General features: G+C 40.2%; 2 protein-coding genes across 2 annotated transcripts; both read right to left on the bottom strand.

Annotated features, from left to right (window-relative positions):
• Positions 1 to 80: 80 nt before the first annotated feature.
• Positions 81 to 12,495, bottom strand: ampd3a (adenosine monophosphate deaminase 3a). Its single transcript, XM_084541384.1, has 15 exons — positions 11,786 to 12,495; positions 6,959 to 7,181; positions 6,638 to 6,818; positions 6,396 to 6,561; positions 6,084 to 6,303; positions 5,838 to 5,967; positions 5,214 to 5,408; positions 4,542 to 4,673; positions 4,292 to 4,455; positions 4,082 to 4,208; positions 3,726 to 3,889; positions 1,979 to 2,099; positions 599 to 772; positions 347 to 457; positions 81 to 262 (listed from the first exon to the last, which is right to left on the bottom strand). The coding sequence occupies exons 1-15, from the start codon at positions 11,841 to 11,843 to the stop codon at positions 86 to 88; spliced, it is 2,343 nt and encodes a 780-aa protein (XP_084397510.1). The 5' UTR covers positions 11,844 to 12,495; the 3' UTR covers positions 81 to 85.
• A 2,626-nt stretch (positions 12,496 to 15,121) lies between these two features.
• adma (adrenomedullin a) lies at positions 15,122 to 17,568 on the bottom strand. Its single transcript, XM_084541857.1, has 4 exons — positions 17,473 to 17,568; positions 16,791 to 16,893; positions 16,527 to 16,652; positions 15,122 to 16,397 (listed from the first exon to the last, which is right to left on the bottom strand). Exons 2-4 carry the CDS (start codon positions 16,883 to 16,885, stop codon positions 16,097 to 16,099), a joined length of 522 nt encoding a protein of 173 aa, XP_084397983.1. The 5' UTR covers positions 16,886 to 16,893; positions 17,473 to 17,568; the 3' UTR covers positions 15,122 to 16,096.
• Positions 17,569 to 17,852: the final 284 nt, after the last annotated feature.

Genomic DNA, 17,852 nt, shown 5'->3' with positions numbered 1-17,852 from the left:
TCATCGCAGTCACTTTAAAAATAAATGTAAATGGTGATATGTAAGAGTGCTGCATGCTTGGAATATGTTTAAAGCGAGATCCTGTTCATTCACAGAGAGAATTCATAGCTTCAGACTTCACTGCGTCGACTATGAAGCTCAGTTCATTGCACAGTGTCTCGTGTCTGTAGGCCATGCGGATCTGGGCGACGTTGGTCCGACGGATATCGTTGCCTTCGGGTCCATCTTTCAGGTAGTTCACTCCTAAGAAGTGCTTCTTTTCCTTGAAATAGATAATTACATAATTCTTTGGACAAGAGGAAGAGATAATGATTATGCCTAATGGTATGACAGAAAGGTGTGGTACCTGGTGAGACAATCCACTTTGCACAACACTGTTCCTGGCTATTTCACACACATCACAGGTACTGAGCTTCCACAGCTGGGCCGCTATAGCATACTCCTCCATCAACGGTTCCTAAAATCAGAACATAAAATCAGTAGATAAGGATTATTTAAACTAAATCCATTATTCAAACTAAAGACACACTGCAATAGTGAGTTTAACAACACATTCGGAACAACAGGTTAGGAACTTGTGTTTCCTGTATATTTTTACCTTGGTGTAGTGGAACTGCATGGGATCATCTGTGGACAGGGACACACACAGACCTTTGTGCAGGAAGTCTCTAAGAGGATTTTTGGAATATTCCAGGAATAGGCTGTTGTTGCTCAGTGGAGACATTGCAATTGGCACTTGGGCAAGGTAGTACAGGTACTGCAGCACAGGGCTCTGAGGGAGGTGAAGGGAGATAATAGATACTGCTCTGGCAGGCAGACAAACTTATACAGTAAACAGAGCAGCAGAACGTTCTGCTGCTGTTGAAAAATCATCATGTCTCCTCACATTGAGTCCTTATCATGTGTTATATCGGTCCAACATAACATAATGACAGATGACAGGTGACGTGAATGACACAGATTATCATGGCACGTGTTGGTGGGTAGGATATATTAAGTAACACAGGAACATTTTATCCTCAAAATGTGTAGACACAGGAAAAATGGAAGGATTTGAGCGACTTTGACAAGGGTCCAATTGTGATGGCTAGATGAGCTTTCATAGGGTGTTCCCAGTGTACAGTGGTCACTACCTATGACTACCTATATGGTCCAAGGAAGAAAGAGTGATGAATAAGCATCAGGGTCATGGGTAGCCAAGGTGCCCTGGCTCAAATAATGGCTTGAGACACAAAACAATGAGTTCAAGGTGCTGACTTTAAATACCCCAGACCTTAATCCAAACAACATATGTGGAATGTGTCTGATACATAGAGGCCCCATCTTGAAATGTGCAAGACTTAATCACTGCTGCTAACGATATGGTGCCAGATACCACTGAACACCCTCAGAAGTCTTGTGGAGCCCATGCCTCGTCAGGTCAAAGCTGTTTTGGCAACAAAACAGGGACCTACACAATACTGGGCAGGAGCTCATAATGTTATGGCGTATCTTTTAGAGCTGTAATGTTGAGTTACATTTTTTTCAGCTGCTCACAATAAAAGCTTTATTTGGTGTCAACAGTTAAATGTTACCAGGTTGCGGGTCAAGAACACATCTGGCAGTACTTGTACCAGAAGGTGAAGGCCTTTATCCACAATATTGAGATATGTTTTAACGGTCTAACATTAAAGAAGGGCCTTGCTCCCTGCCTAAAAAAAATGAGAGAATAATATCTCTTCTGTTCTGGTTGTAGATCCATATCAGTGAGTCAGCGTCATTATCTTTCCTTGCAGCTGCTTTTGGAACATACTGTCCATTCACAGGAAATTTAAAACATCAGATTTTCTCTCTCTCACCCACATTTCTCATATAGCGGAGATCTCAGCCCTGTTCTGAGAAGGATTACTCTTGGATCTGTAGAAATTCTGCAAGCAACATCTCTAAGTTCAAAATGTTTAGTAGGTGGGAACTAAGCCTGTCAACAAATCTAAAGTACCTTCTTCAGGTTGAGTCCATGTGAGATGTTGTCAGCGGTGAGAAAGGCAGAAACCAGATGAGTTATTGATCCAGATTCTCCACAGTGAGGACGGAATTGAAAGGTGCTCAACCCATGCTCTCTATAGACGACACAAGAGGACATAATGAACAAGTTAATCATCATCATGTATTCATCATACTGAGAGTATTTATCAGCTGCTCAACATTCAATAGATGCCTGTAAGCCTCACTGCTCTAACTCTTACCTGAGTGGGTAAAAAAGTGGACTTGGGACTATAGGTTACTGGTTCAAGTCCCTTCCACATCCAAACACCTAACCCCTAAATAACTCTCCCTGGGTACTTCAATGCCACAACATTAAAACCACTGACAGGACAAGTGAATAACATTGACCATCTTGTGACAATTCAATGTTCTTCTGAGAAACTTTTGGACCTGGCATTCATGTGGATGTTACTTGGACATGTACCACCCTCCTCGACCAGACCAGGCACCCCAACCACAGAGCAATGACACTCCTTGATGGCAGCAGCCATCCCCAGCAGGATGCAGCCTGACACAGACACACAGCACAAGGTGTTGACCTGGCCTCCAAATTCACTAGATCCCAAACTGATCAAAGTGAGACCCCTCCCCTCAACCCATAGGACCCAAAGGCCCCCACTAACAACATTCTGTTTCCAGACACCACAGGACACACTGAGAAGATACATGTCCATTCTCTGATGAGTCACAACTGTTTTGGAGGGACAAGGTAGACCTACACAATATTAGGAAGGTGGTTATGTTATGCCTAATTGGTGTATATACAGTAGTAGTGGTATATACTGGATCAATTCACATTTTACAATGCTGCAAACTAAAACTACTCTATAATAAGCCTTGCTTGAAAGATTGGAGACGTGCATCAGTATTTAAAGCAAATAACGTTTAAAGTAAAAGTACTCGTTTGGTTACACTAATGCATATATATATATATATATATAAATATATATATATATATATATATATATATATATATGTATATATATGAGACTAATGCTACAACATCAGTTTGTAAGCAGCATGTTAATGTTATATGCTAATGCAATCATCACCTTGATAAACCTAGAAGGAAAAATCACAACTTATTCAAATATATCTGTAACCTCGACTACACATAGCATTTTGTAAGTTGACACAAGCCAAAAAAAGGTTGAACCACCCTCTGAAATCCAGTAGAATGAAAATTTAAAGTTGCATAAAATGTAAACAGCCTGGTAAAGTACAAGTACCTCAAAGCTGGTGTTAAGAACAGAGCTTGAGTAAATGTACTTACTTACTGAACACAGTGTCAGGTCAGATCATTGACTCAAGTCAATAAATGTCCTCTCTCATTCTCACTGCAAAGCTCTAAGTGTCTGTTTTCCAGTTGCCACATTTTCTAACCATCCTGTCCCCGCTGACCCAGCCACTCCTACCTCCTGTTCCCTGCCAGTTCAACTGACCATTCCCTACCTACTCACTCACCTCTTCTCACTCATTGCAAAACCACTTTTTGCTACCACTCCATCACTCATGCCAGATTGCCTTTCTGCGCTCCTTTTGCAGCCTTCTTGGTCTATATTTATTATGGTACTATTATTTTTTTGCCTATATTTTTCTTTTTTTTTCTTTGCTTCCTTATTTGTCAGCTTCTCAAACACCAGATCCAAGCTGTTTCTAGTGTTCTTCTTTTGAGTCCTTGCCTAAAATGTGACACTTACTTTCTGAGGTTGTTGAGGACCATGATGTTTGCATACATGTAGAAGATGTAGTAGCTGTATGGGGGGTTGTCATGTACAGTCCACTGTTCCGGCTTGGGGCTCCTGTAGGAGAACATGTGGTCGCTGTGTTTGGATTCATCGTCCACGCTGTCAAAGCCTGACACCTGACACACACACAAAAAAGGAGAAAGTCCTTTTCTGCTAGTACTTGTGCTTTAAGAAGGGTCAATACAGTTCGAGTTGTCACACACCAAACACTTATACTATAAAAGATAATTATGTGCACGCAGTTTAAATCTGATTTTCCTAAATCTGAAGGGTTTTCAGTGTGATGAATCCAAAAAATACATTAGTACATATTTGAGGAAGACATGAAGCTCCTTGTGCTTCTGTGGGTTGACAGTGGCCTCGAACAGAGGGAGGAAGATGTTCTCCAGCATCTTGGCAAAATTAGGCACCAGCTTCTTTGACTTGAAAATATCACTGAAACATAAAATCATATTTCATTTTTCATGAAAGTCGTTTCAATTCAGATGCTTATGTTTTTTTCAGGATGCAGCACTTACTATATTCTGGGCACCTGAATCATCCACCTCATGTTTGGAGAGTGTACTTTGTGGTCAATAAACCACTTGGACAGCCTGTGCCACTCGTCAGGAGAGCGTCCGTAGATCGATAGGCGGGGCTCTGCATGCTGATATTTACTCTCCTCCAGGTCATGGGCCACCTCCTATTGAAAGATGAGGGTGAGTTTACTAAACTGTCTCTCTCTCTCTGCATCACTGACTTCAAATGTGTGACTACACAGTACAATACCTTTATGATTTGGGCAAAATACTCTCCATTGATCAGGTTGTCTGTTTTCAGGAAAATTTCTCGAAGCTCACTGGCTCCCACTGGGTTATACTTTGAATTGAACTGATCAAAGCGGTGGAAGGTTTGTCTTCCCTGCAAATGCAGATGCAGGATTATTAGTTAAGAGGCAGAGATAAATGAGTAATGATTCACTCACTTGTCAGGTTATTAGTTGCACTAATGAGAACAAATGCATTAGGTTGAATGAAAGTGAGAGAGCTGTTTATTTAACTGTGTTTTCATTTTGGAAGCTGTGGTTTGTAGTGCTGTTGAATTGTATTGTGTTGTATCGACACATCATTTTGACAACCACATTTTTGTATGGCTTAATAACAGAAATGCTTATGTTTTTAATTCAATCCAGTTTAACAGCACCGCAAACTACATCCTCCAAAATGATGTGGAATCACCACCTTTCTTACTCTGTTTCAACATAAATTTGACATTAGAACAGTCACAAAGGAATTTAATGCAGGTCTTTTATTTTATCACCAGTGTACCTAATGAACTGGCAAATGAGTATGCACAAAGGTATGACATGAAATTCTTATCTATTTAATATTCTTTTGATAGCTACAGTCCAAAAAATCAAAACACATTTCAGTGAAATTTGGCACTTTCTTATTTACTTACAGCATGTACATCCAGAGAGTCCACAGTGAGGTCATAAGGGTCCATGTTGAGGCTGTGAAAAACCTCCTGTAGGGTCATCTTTTGTCCATTCTTTTCCAAAACGACGCGGTCTGCATCAGTCTTGTATGTTTTCTGGATAAAGGTCAGCAGGTGTTTCTGAGACATGCATGAAGCTGCGTGAATATGTGTGTCCACCTGAAAGAAAGCAACATTATGTTCAATCTCCAACACAGCATTGATGAAACTTTGCATACAGTGTACTGATTTTTATTTTTTTTACATCATGCACAGAATTGAACCTTTCTGCTATGCTGATGGATGCGATTTCTCTTTTTCTGTTCCATCAGCACAGTTTCAATAATACTGTGTCATTTTCTCATTGTTAAGTTTTTCCAGATCTCACACTGCTCCAATGATGTAGACAAAACGACTTATTGCATTTCAAGTATTTCCCTGGTGATTCAGACTCAGATGCTTTTTTTTCTTTTTTTTTTCTTTGTTCCAGGTGGAAATAAAAAAATACCCATGGGCTTAAGATGTAATGTACTTTTCAGTTTTCAGTGCTAAGAGGAACTCTTTTGGTGCTGCTATTGGATTTATAGCACCTGTAGATAATATACTAACCTTCCTAACATTGTAGAAATCTCTGTGAGGTACACTTTTCAGTTCCTTTAGCTCAGCCATCTCATTCAGCATCTCATGGAGGTAAAACTTTGAACTCAAGAAATTAAGTCTTCTGTGGCAGTAGGTCTTCCTGGAAATTAGAGTGGAATTCAGCAAATATGTTGTGTGACTCTGACAAGTAAAGTGTTGCGTAGCTGGTTTTTCAACCAGCACGGCTCATTAAGTCGCTTTGTTTTGGCAACTTACGTGGGCCCATCTGCAATCATTGCCAGCACGTGACTGAGGTCTATGGCGAAGGTCTCTAAGTCTGGGTAAGGAAGGTCGTGGGGCTGTATCATTCTCAGAGCCTCTGTGTTGTCGTACACATTCACTATCCCATCTTTCATCTTCAGTTCATAGTTCAAGTTCTCCGGGATGTTGTTCATGCTGTAGGGATCCTCTCCGTCTACTGGACATGGGCATATGTCTGGTGACCACAGTATTGTTCAGTTACTGACATATACAGTCAATCAGAATAAAATATATTTTTAAATACTAAAATGCATATACTCTTCATACCTGGCAGAGACTCATCTTCCTCGCTCCATCTCATGTTCTTAGCACTGCAGAGGAACTTACTTGTGGTTCTACAGAATCTGTGATAGGCCAGCTTTGAGTATTTGTCACGAACAAGCAGAGCCTTAAACAGACTTTTGGCTGCTTGTTCATAGTCTTCCACAGTGATCTGAGAGAGAGACATTACACATAAATTCAAGTCTTTTCTGAGCAATCTGGTAAATACCCCCAGTCCTAGTACTTACTCCAGCACAATAATCACCACTAATAGTAACTCTCTGGTAATCAGGGCAGTTTTCTGGCACTGATGAGCAGGTGGAGCTGGGGGACAGGAAGGGCGTTGCTGCCAGTGACCGCGTCCAGTCTGTATTCAATGGGATCTGCAGGCACAATGACTGGGAACGAATCATCTTCAAGCTTTTCTTCCTGAAGAATTGGTAGCACGTTTGGAATATTTATGTAAAGTCCACTCAATCTGCTGTAACTTTTATTAAGGTTTTTTATGAGTATTTGTGATGTGGTCTGATTAATATGTTGTTCGATACCAGAGCATTAACAGGGCCTACCTCTTGGCACTCTCCTCTGACTGTTGTTCAGCCAGCTCCTTAAGCAGTTCATGTTCCTTGGCTTGCTTGAGGCCAATTGGGCAGTCATCAGGTATGGTGAACATTGATAAAGCATCCTTGCTGTCTTCTTCTTTCAGCGCTGTTGCCAATACTTTCTCCGCGAGCAGCTGCGTCTCCTCCTCTGCCTTGCCCAGAGTCACCTTCGGGAATTGACGAGGCATTTCTGCAAGAAGGCAACAGTGAAATGAGAGGTTACAACAGCACGTTAGCAAGGTGAAAGAAACGAAGAGGACCTGCCCTCTTTATCAGACCATTACTAGCTCTCGCCAATGCGTGCTGTTTTGTAAACAAGATCTCTACCTCTGCAAGGAAATAGGTGCAGGGCATTCAAGATCTAACCACTGCACACACGGAGAGCACTGTGTGAACTGGCTTTGTTAGCTCAAATTAAATTAAAAAACTGCATTTTTACAAGCCCTACATGCAGTTTTTACACCTTTCACAAATTTTAATTAAGTAGTTATTTAGCCTTTAGCCTTTTGCTGTCTTTATTTGTAATTTGTTTTAATCTTTTTTATCCTATGAACACTTCATCAGTACAAAGCTACAGGGATGCAGTAATGGAAACAGCTAAGCCCGTGGCACATTCAAGAGACCACCACCACGGTTACAGTCAAAGCATTTTGGAAAGTGCACTAGTACAATGACATTTAAAAGTACCTACCAGTAGTTCCAATGCTTTGACAAAATTATCCAGATGAATGACACCTTTGGAAATGCAAGCCCCTCTGATCTATTCTTGGCATGTTACATTATAGCGGCCGTTCCTCCCCTTACAAATAGTCATTCTGTTTCAGCCTGACACTATAGCTGCCAAATATCACTTATTGTAACTGTAGTATGTGATCCCATTTACATTACTTGTGTTAACACAGGCCTATGTACTACAACAGTTACAGATAGCTGCTTCTGCAAGGAGATAACTGGCATGAACCAGCAGTGTCTTGCTGATATCCCCAGTGATACAGGGTGCAACTCAGGTCGTCGCAGTGCTGAAGCAACAACAGAAAAAGACCAAGCTGTGTGGAGTAATCTAAGCCAGTTTTCCGCTCTGCCATGGTGCTTTCAGGAAGCTTATCATTCCGGACACAGTACCCTATCTTGGCAACAGCTGTGTGCATCACTGCAGCTTGGATGGAGCTTAATGGCATCATGCACACTGTGAAAAGATAGAGGTTCATAAAGAAATATTGATTGTGAGCTGATGGCTTTATGAATTATTAAGCATCCTCTTGGACACCTCTAAATAATTTCTATGAAACTAATACTTTTGTACTTCGTTTTCACAGGTGTACAAATCACAATACGCTACAGCGGCAGAGACACAACCCATGCAACCCAAACCAGCCACAGCTGCCTATGTATAAACGAGATACTCAACGAGCTACTAATCACAGGCGAATCAATCTGTTTTATCGCCATAACTTTGTGTGACGCACTTTCCCAGCAGATATCACTACGGTAAACTGCGACGTGTTGCTCTTTTGAAAGTTAGGTAAGTTTAGTTTTAAACGTACATTAGTCTTATATTAATGTATGCGATAATGTGAGAGGTTATAGTACGTACAGTAATGCTAAAAGTTACCCCATATTTGTTGCTAGCTGCTGACCTAAGTAGGGCTGTGTTTTTAAGTGCGCGTGTTTTTACGTATTATTTGTACAAGAGCTGCGTCTGGTAAGTTAATTTTAAAAGCTTTAGAAGCTGTCTTACATTAGGTTGTGTAAAATCTTAATTATTTACCAGAATAACTCTCCTGTTATCCTTCATTTCCAACCGTCCTTCCCTGTAACCATGACAACCAATGGCCAAAACGTCATGGCGTGGAAATTGTGATAGTCTTTTACACTGTTGCCCATAAAATTTAAATAATTTTGTTTTCAGACACATTCCTCTTTTTATCCCTATTTATATCACATTGTCACAACCATTTCATGAAAAGAGGTAAAAAAAATATTACAACTTCATGGGCAACAGTTAACATAATCAGTACAATCTTATAGTTGTTGTATAAATGTCAACATTTATTATTTCACATAGTGTTGATTCATTTTGTGTTATTGTAATTTAGTGTTTATTAATAATGCCTATTACAAAAAGAAATTCTGGTGCTTTGCAGTTTAAATATCTTTTAATTTATTGACATCCAATAGCTATTATCATTATTTGTTGCATTGTTTGTGAAGGAATCATCCAACATTCATCTTACACAACCCATCTAATTTTGCTGCTGACCAGTTCAGCCTCTTTCTGGTGATCCGTTTTGTCCGTGTTGCAGAGACTAGCCTATACTGTGCTCCAGCTTGACTTCCCGGGCCATTTAGTCTGCTGGCTTACCTTCAGTGACGTTCATAGCCATATCTGAGTTTGTTGTCGTCTCAAGTTGGTCTCAGGAAAGCTCTGATTTAGTGGCACCTTATTATGTCTGCCAGCCATGAGTCTATGGCGGAACACAACTGGAGTTTTGTTGTCCTATCTGCCCATCTCTCTCTATTTTAAGGAGCCGGGGGATTCATATTGACTGAACTGCTAATCCTGAGAATATGTCAGAACTGGCGGTCAACAAAGAGGGCCTCAGAGTAGACATAGTGTGTGGATCTATTTGACTCTTTCTCTTTCCGTCTCTCTCAGACAGAGTGACACACAGTACTCTGTCACTGACCTACATACTGTACAGTGTGCTCTCATGGGGGGTGGGGGGCTCCCAACAACTTTTGTGTTAATAAGTAGTTGTTATATATAGTCAAAAAAAGTCAAGAAAAGTCACTCTTTAAACAAATAATTGCCCTCACAATGCTTTCCTACTGTTTACAATTGTGTCATGGCAAAGATAACTGACCCTTACCTCCTACAGTATTCGTTAACCAAGTATCTTAATGTAAATGGAGCTAACACTGGTCGTCTGTTTTGTTACATATAAGGTTCTATTTCATGCTGTCCAATGGGAGCGTCATTATGAATAAATATAGTGAATGATCTTGCTTTGCTTGCATCCACTGTGTGGTCCAGAATGTGGCTGAAGATGTGAGAACTGATGCTGCCATCTAGGTCATGTTTTATGTTACTGCTTTACTGGTCATATGGTTTTTGATCTACAGTACCTCTGACTTCTCTCCTCCTGCCCTCATGTCTTTCCTGCCTCTGAGATTGGTAGCTCTGCCCTGATATGGTTCACCTACACCTCATTAACCAGTATATACACACTCACATGCCAGTTAGTGAAACCAATGCTTTCTATTATAACCATCCTGCACTAAATCTTAGCTTCATGAAGGTTACAGTGTTCATCATACGTTTAAAATAATGGGGAGAGCTCTTGTTTCATCTGTGTTTTCATTTTGGAGGCTGTAGTAGTGAATTGTACCGTGTTGTACTGACGGATGTTTCTATTATTTTTTCAGCCACATTTTAATCAGTGGGCTAGGCTAAAAAACAGAAACACTTTTTTGTGTGAGTCAATCCAGTTTAACAGCACCACAATCTTCCAAAATGATCACATAATTGAATTACCACCCTTCTTACTACATTTTACCATAAACTGAATATTATAATATTTCTGAAGCTAAGATTTAGTGCAGGGCAATTATAATAAGATGCATTTGTTTTCACTTGTGTACCTAATGAATTGGCAAGTTCGTGTGTCCTTTCTGTCCCTCTCCACCAGTTTGTTTTTGTACCTGGGGTGAAGTGTACCAGCACTCCCTTGTGTTCAGCTCTTACAGTTGCCTGCTTTTTTGCACCCCCTATCCCTTAATGGATTTGTTTGTTGCAAAGGGCACAGACTGATATTCAGTGTACCAGTGTACCGACCTATTTCTATCTTTTGTGCCTTACTTGTTGCTTGGTGTTGTGCCTTTGAGTCCTTTTGTGTTGGCCCTCCTTAACATATGAATACAATGTGACAGAGACTGTAGTGGAAATTTTCTCAGTACTGACTAACATAACAAAATATTGATGATTCAGCTCAAAAGCTTACATTTCATTTCACTTCTTGTTATATTAGGTTTTAAAATATACGTGGCCATGAACATAAATTTCTGTTGGTTTCCTTTAGATTAGTGCTGTTGTCACATTAAGCGAACAGATACTTTTAAATAATTTTTAATACGAAAATATGTAATAACAAAATAAAATGAAGATGTCTGCTGCTTCCCACTCCACCACTACCATGTCAGTCTCTGATAACAAGAATGTTTTTCAGTCTGAGGACTCTCCTTGTCTGCACTGCAGCAATACAGTAGAAAAAATTATTTTATTCACCATCACAGGAGTAATGGCCTTTCATATTGTCTGGTTTGGGAAACATTAGATCAGAAGGCTAAGAAACAGTATTTTGGGATGCAGAAAGTATTATTAGACATTAAGGTGGAGAGCACCTTAATGATACTTGCTCTGGATCGTGCTAATGTGGGTACGAGTACCCTTGTGTTTTCAGTGTTCTAAAATGCACTGTAATGGGGATATTTGGAGCTGACCACTTATAATCTCCATGGTTACATTGGAGAGTAAGGATCCTCATTCATTATTTCCCACTCCTGTTGTCAGTCCCATAGGAGGCTTCATGGGGCCATTACTGGACCACTCACGTCTGTTGCTCAGACCCAGCTCGCTCTGTTCTGCTGTCTTTATCTTGTCTATTTAGGACTTTCCTCACTGCTGTTATTGGCTGATCCCCGAGTTTGCTCTTTGTCAAAGTCATATGAGGGTGAAAAAGCCATTTACAACATTATAAAGAGATCGGGATGAGAGAGGGAAAGCAAGAAGCTCACTCTTTCCTAAGCAAGGACTTGACTGCCGCTTTGTAAGAGGCGTGTCTCCCTGTCTCATCTTTCTCTGTGGCCAGGGCCTGGAGAAGAGTAAAGATGTAAGCAAAGAAAGCACACTCACCCATGATACAAAGCAGCCTCCTTGCAGCTATTACCTAATACTCACAGTCACATACTGTACATATCCAGCAAGTCTAGATAGGTTTATTGCATTACTGACATAACCATTGTTATAACCAGTACTGTTTATATATTTGTGTCTTATTCCTTTGTTGATTGTTGAATTTTTCCTTGTTATTGTGTTTCTGCCTTTCTATTTTTCAAATTCCATGGTGTATATTACACTTTCTGCTGCTGTAACGGGTGAATTTCCCCGTTGTGGGATAAATAAAGTATAATATAATCTAATCTAATCTAATCTAATCATGGATACACATACTGTAAACCAATTGCCTGTTACAAAATCATGCGTGGAGTAGAACAACTGATCAGAACAAAACCACTTTGAGAGGAGATTTGAAGACATATAATTATAAAGTGATACATACTGCTATAAATTATGAGTGGTTGTCCATTAATATGTCAAATGAGACAACTCACCTCCTCAGGCTCTTCTGTTTCTGAGGTGTAAACAAGTTCCCTCAGAGAAATATCTAAGTCATGCTGGGCTCTTGTTGTGGACTACTGAATGTCTCATCCACCACCCTGCAGCACACATCACTCCATCCTTAACTCTTTCATTGCCACAGCTCAGTACAAAGGCGGCAGCTGAAATCATATCCCGTCACCTCCCGTCATGGTCATCTCCCAACTTCTTCAGCCAGCCGTCGTGGATGTAATTAAGTCAGAAAGCTATGTAAGGATGCCTTTTGATGAGATAAAAAAGATTAATTTGCAAAGGCAATAATAGTTTCCACAAAGAAGAGTAATTTATTTCTAAGCCTAAAACAATGCACTTACTTTTGTCTCTTTAATTCCTCAGCTAAGATGTAGACAATCACAGCCCATTCCCCCAGATGTACTTGAACCAGTGTATCTCATGGCAAGAGTAAGTGTCTCTATGATTGCATGTGTTCTGTATACTTTCCAAAGAAACTTAAATTCAAAAATGTCTGTACCACAGTTAACTTCAACTTGCTGGTAGGCTTTCACCGCCAGATCAAAGTGTGTTCTCTGATACCACAATCAGTCCTGCAGTAGCAGAAGGGCCCAGACTTACTGCTTTGGCCTTGAGGGGGGCAACAGTCCCTGATTTAGCCTGACAGTGTTTGAGATTATGACGCTAATCCTCTCAGCTCAGGTTATCAGGGTACTTTTAGAGATGACTTTAAAGGACTGACTCTTAGTCCTGGGCTTGTATTATTTTTATTGACAGCAGTATTGTCAGACTGCATGTTCCACTGACGGCTCCTCCTCTGCTCTCTTCTCCTCTCTTTATCTGTCCTCTCCTTTCCTTTTTCCTTAATATCCAAGTTGCTTACGGTTGTTCTCTATCTGATCCAGTCCTGACCATCTTTTTTCATTTAGTTGCATTTCGGCAATAAAGTGGTAACAAAATGGTGACTGTATCTTAGTACTGGAAAGAGCAAGTCCTAAAATAATACTGTTTATTTGTTGGAACATAGCAGAGGAAAGTATAAAAGACCTGAGGCTTAGCACACAGTCAGCCCTGGAAAATGGGTCTTATTTTTTTAACAGTTGGCCTACAACGAACACTTGTTGATGCTATCATTATATCACTGGCATCACCACCTGAAAGACTTACTGAAGGAGAGACACTGTCACATCATTAGAGAGCACACTTAGTGAATCCATTCATTCTCTTTATTGTGATAAGACACATGCCACATTTTATTTATTTTTATTTTTAATTTTTTGCTTTGCTTTTTTTGGAATACAGTGTCACGTTTTAATTCCCATTCAAAATGTAGAAATAGTTGTGATTTAACCAGCCACTAGATGGCATAGTTGCTTTAGGTTTTTTTTGCAAGCTTAGTTAGTCACCTCATTCTAATCCATCACCTTGTCATCCAGTAATCAAAGAACCATTGGAAATAACATCCACACCTTTAATTAGAGTGGTACTGGTACTTTTATTAAACCTTTGATGGAAAGGAACAAGCAAACACTATTATCCTGTCAACAATTCATAGTTGCATACATTTCTGCAGTGTAGTCTATGAGAGGAAAAATGGTTCTACTCACAAAATATAATGAGAGTCAACCTTATTTAGTGTATGTATGTTTTTAAGCTGGAAATAACTTATTTAAACTTCTTGAAAAAGGCACTTGACTAAGATGACGGACAGAACATAAATTTCTATCTCAGTCAGAAAACTCTTACATGTCACTGCCTTTAAAAATACAATGCAGCTGTCTATTCTATCTGAATAAAACAAAGAAAAAAGACAATAAAAACTGTTTTACCCATTCACTCTCTCTAGAGGGCAACAAAGAACACAAAATCATAGTTCTGACCCTCACTTCCTTGCGCTCATTTTGAACGGATGTAGCTTACGTTTTCAGGTGAATTGAAAGTCAATATTTCTCATTGCATGAAGCGTTACTAATGATCTTTCAACTGATATGATGAGCTGTGAGCTCTACAATAGACTAAAGATTAAATACTTTATTTTGTTCATTCTCGGGCACATATTTATTTCTGTAGGATTCGACTATGAATTGTATAGGAAAAGTCAACTGTCATGCTTGTAAGGAGTACATGGGGCACCTGGTTAGCTTGGCTTTATACCATTCACCAAAGTCCTGTTCTGATCTGTTGTAATAAATATTTACAACATACGTGATGAAATGTGAATTCTGCTCCATGTACAGTACAGTATATTCGCCTGAACATCTCAAATATGTACAAGAAGGGGTGCTAACGTGTGAAGACCAGTTCTATTTTCGTGCTGTTCTTGACAGTACTTGAATGTGAAGGTCTCGATGGAGCTTTATCAGAGCAGTTACTGTGATGCTCTCGCAGGAATGTTAGACCGGAACCCCCCGCACCAGCCTCCTTCTGTCCCAACCACCTACCATTGAATACAGATGGAGCCTCAGCCTCTTCAGATGGCTTCAGGGCTGCTCTGTGGTGTGGGGTGAGCCAAAAAAATATGAGCTGAACCTAGCAGGAATGCGCCTGGCACCCCGTCTGTCCTTTTTTTTTTTTTAAGGAGGGGGAATGTAGTGAGAAGAGGGGAGGCTCTAATGAGAACCTGTAATCACTTAACAGAGACCAGGTGCTCTGTGTCTTGTTGTAGCTATGTGCCCCAGACAATAGAATGCCACTTTCAATTTACAAGAGGCAAGAAGAAAGGACACTGAACCAGGTCTAGATTTTGTATGCAAAATGTTTATTGAATTGACATTTGGTATTGCTTCAACACAAATAAAATAGACCACATTTAAATCTATAAAATATATAATATACCCATAAAACAGATATCCTATTACCACAGTTTTGCAAAAGAATAGTGACAAATAGCTACAATGCCCATATATATTTCTTCCTGTACAAAAATAGTTCTATCTGCATAAGTTCTTTAATGTAACCTCTATATAATATTTAAATAAAGAAATTCATATATACATATACCTGCAATAAAAACAAATATAGATTGCACATGGTTTTGTACAAACAATAACATTTTCAAGTATATTTCAATCCATACTGGACTGGCACATATCTCACAGAAGGCATTTTCCCTTATACAGTGTCCAAAACTTGATTTAAAATGAGAGCTTCAGAGCTCTGCAGCCCATCTTCCTGTATGGCATTGTGATGAAGATGTATTTTCCTGATGATTCATTTGACTTTAAGTCAAATGCAAAAATGGAAATTGTGCAGTGCAGACAAGTTCAAACAGTTCGATGGTATATGGTGGCATAATCCTTAGTGGATAGAACTTATCAAAGTCCTGGCCTTGAGGAATGAGAGTGTAAAGTCCCAGAATGTTTGAAGAGAGTTCTCTCTTTGAGCCACAGGATGCATCCACTTTGCCAGGTATTTGCACTCTTCCTTTCGCCAAGCAGAAAGCAGCACCTGCAGTTTACTCTACACTGTGCCATCCAGAGTCTGTCAGAGGCAGTTGCAGCTGTTTGCAAGCTCTACAGTACATCGCTTAGGTGCAAGGCTCAGTCTTCAGAGAAACTCATTTGCAGCCAGTCTTTCTCTGACTCAGACTTCATGCCTGGAACAAATGTGCGGGAGAATACTTGGCAGGAGACTGAGGCATTTCGAGAATTTCGAGGACAATAATTCTGTGCTACTCCCTCGCTTTTGTTCCAAAATTTCTCTTGCAAAGTTCATGCTCATGTCCGTCTGAGGAGGGCCTCAAGCTTGTGAACTTGTGAGCTAGTTTTGCTCCACATGGGCCTCAGCCTGCCCTGCTCTAGCCTCAGTGTGACTCTGTGCACTGGGAGAGATCGACGCCTCCTGCCGTATCCGGTGGGGCTGAGCTTGTCTGTTGGGGCAGTCCCCATTCTCTGCTTGCTGTTGAGATGCAGGCGATATGCCAGGTCATGGACTGCACAGGTGCCCAGCGCACATCCTTGTCCTTTGAACTGGTTGGCTGGATTTTTAGACCTCTTGGTTCGGACTTTGGTGTCAGTGCTATAGGGAAAGAAGAAAAGACATTAATCTGATATTCATTCCTGAGTTGTCAATGGCTAAGTATGTCTTTAATTTCATTTTTATGATAAGCATAACACATTGCATTGGACTGCATGATCGGTGTCTTACCTGGAATGTGGCAGCAAGGTATCCCTGATATCTTCTGGTCTGATGAAGTTCTCAGTCTCTGCTCTCTTCTCCACCGATACACTGTCAAGATCCCGTCTCAGTCTGCTCCCTAGCCACATGCTTAGCCTGTGAGAGAAGATAAAAAATTCAGTTAGTCTTTGGTAGCTAATTCAGTAGACAGGTAACTGGTGTCATAGTCTTAATAGACTATTACACCTTGACTCCACTTTGATTGTTAAATTAACTACTCATCAGCTCACTCACCTTTTTTTCAAATCGGGATTCACTTCAAGTTCCACACAGTGTGCTACTGTTGCCAGTAGACAGCAATAGAGGAAGGACTGGAAGATCAATTTCATCTTGACTCCTGTTGAGAGTAGGGAAGATATTTGATAGTTGGTTATTTATGCTGAAAATTTATATACGACAACATGAAAATTCCTAGTATAAAGTCCCTCATATAGCATTCCTGGTGACAATTGTGCTTGCTTACACAAGAGTCCAAAAGCCAAGTTATTTGCACATATCATTCATTTATTTAAAAAGTTAAGCTAAGGTCAGATTTTTCCCGGTTAAGTAAACCTACAACCATGCTTTGGGCCCCTGGCCAGTAAAGTGAAGGACACAGTCTGCCCAATAAGGGGTCCAAAATAGGCTCAGCTCACAAGTCAAACAAAAACTAAAATGTTAATCAGCTTATTAATAGCAGAAATTACTTGCAGCTGATGAACAATATGATATGATGTTCTGCTTCTGTTGGATGCTTTACATCTTATAGACAGTTTCTTTCCAGACGCCCACAGAGCTGAACTACTTATATAACTAAACAGATAACCTGTCCGTGTCTCTACACTTGTGCCCTGACCTCAAAAAAGCCAGGATAAATCCATAAGCTCAGTGCACAGCAAATGACAGCAATGTCCTCATGAAAAGAAAATGCACGTACCTGTTGTTCTCTGACAGTTGTGTTGAATGTTGAAAGCTCTTCTTGTAGCCACAAAAGAGTACTCCACAAGTTTCTTGAATTTCGTTCTGTAAGGCAGCTGTGTCACTCTGCTAATAGCTCCTACACACCAGACAGGGAGCCTTTATAGTGTGGGTGGGAGGGGCTCATTGAACTGACAGGCTCTCATCCTCTGCCCCCTCCCCATCCAGTACATTATTGCTGTGCCCATGAGGTGCAACAACGCAACACGGTAAAAAGCTCAAGAATGAAGAATAAAAAAAAATTAAACATTAAATAGTTTTGGAGATCCTAGAATAAATGCAGGGCTGCCATTGTATCCTGTTTTCGTGATTTGTCATGAGTCATAACACTAACAGTTT

The sequence above is a fragment of the Chelon labrosus genome (assembly GCF_963514085.1).
Source record: "Chelon labrosus genome assembly, chromosome: 3".
Taxonomy (NCBI): Eukaryota; Metazoa; Chordata; class Actinopteri; order Mugiliformes; family Mugilidae; genus Chelon; species Chelon labrosus.
The sequence above is the reverse complement of the archived record's forward strand: the minus strand, read 5'-3'. Positions and strand labels throughout refer to the sequence as shown.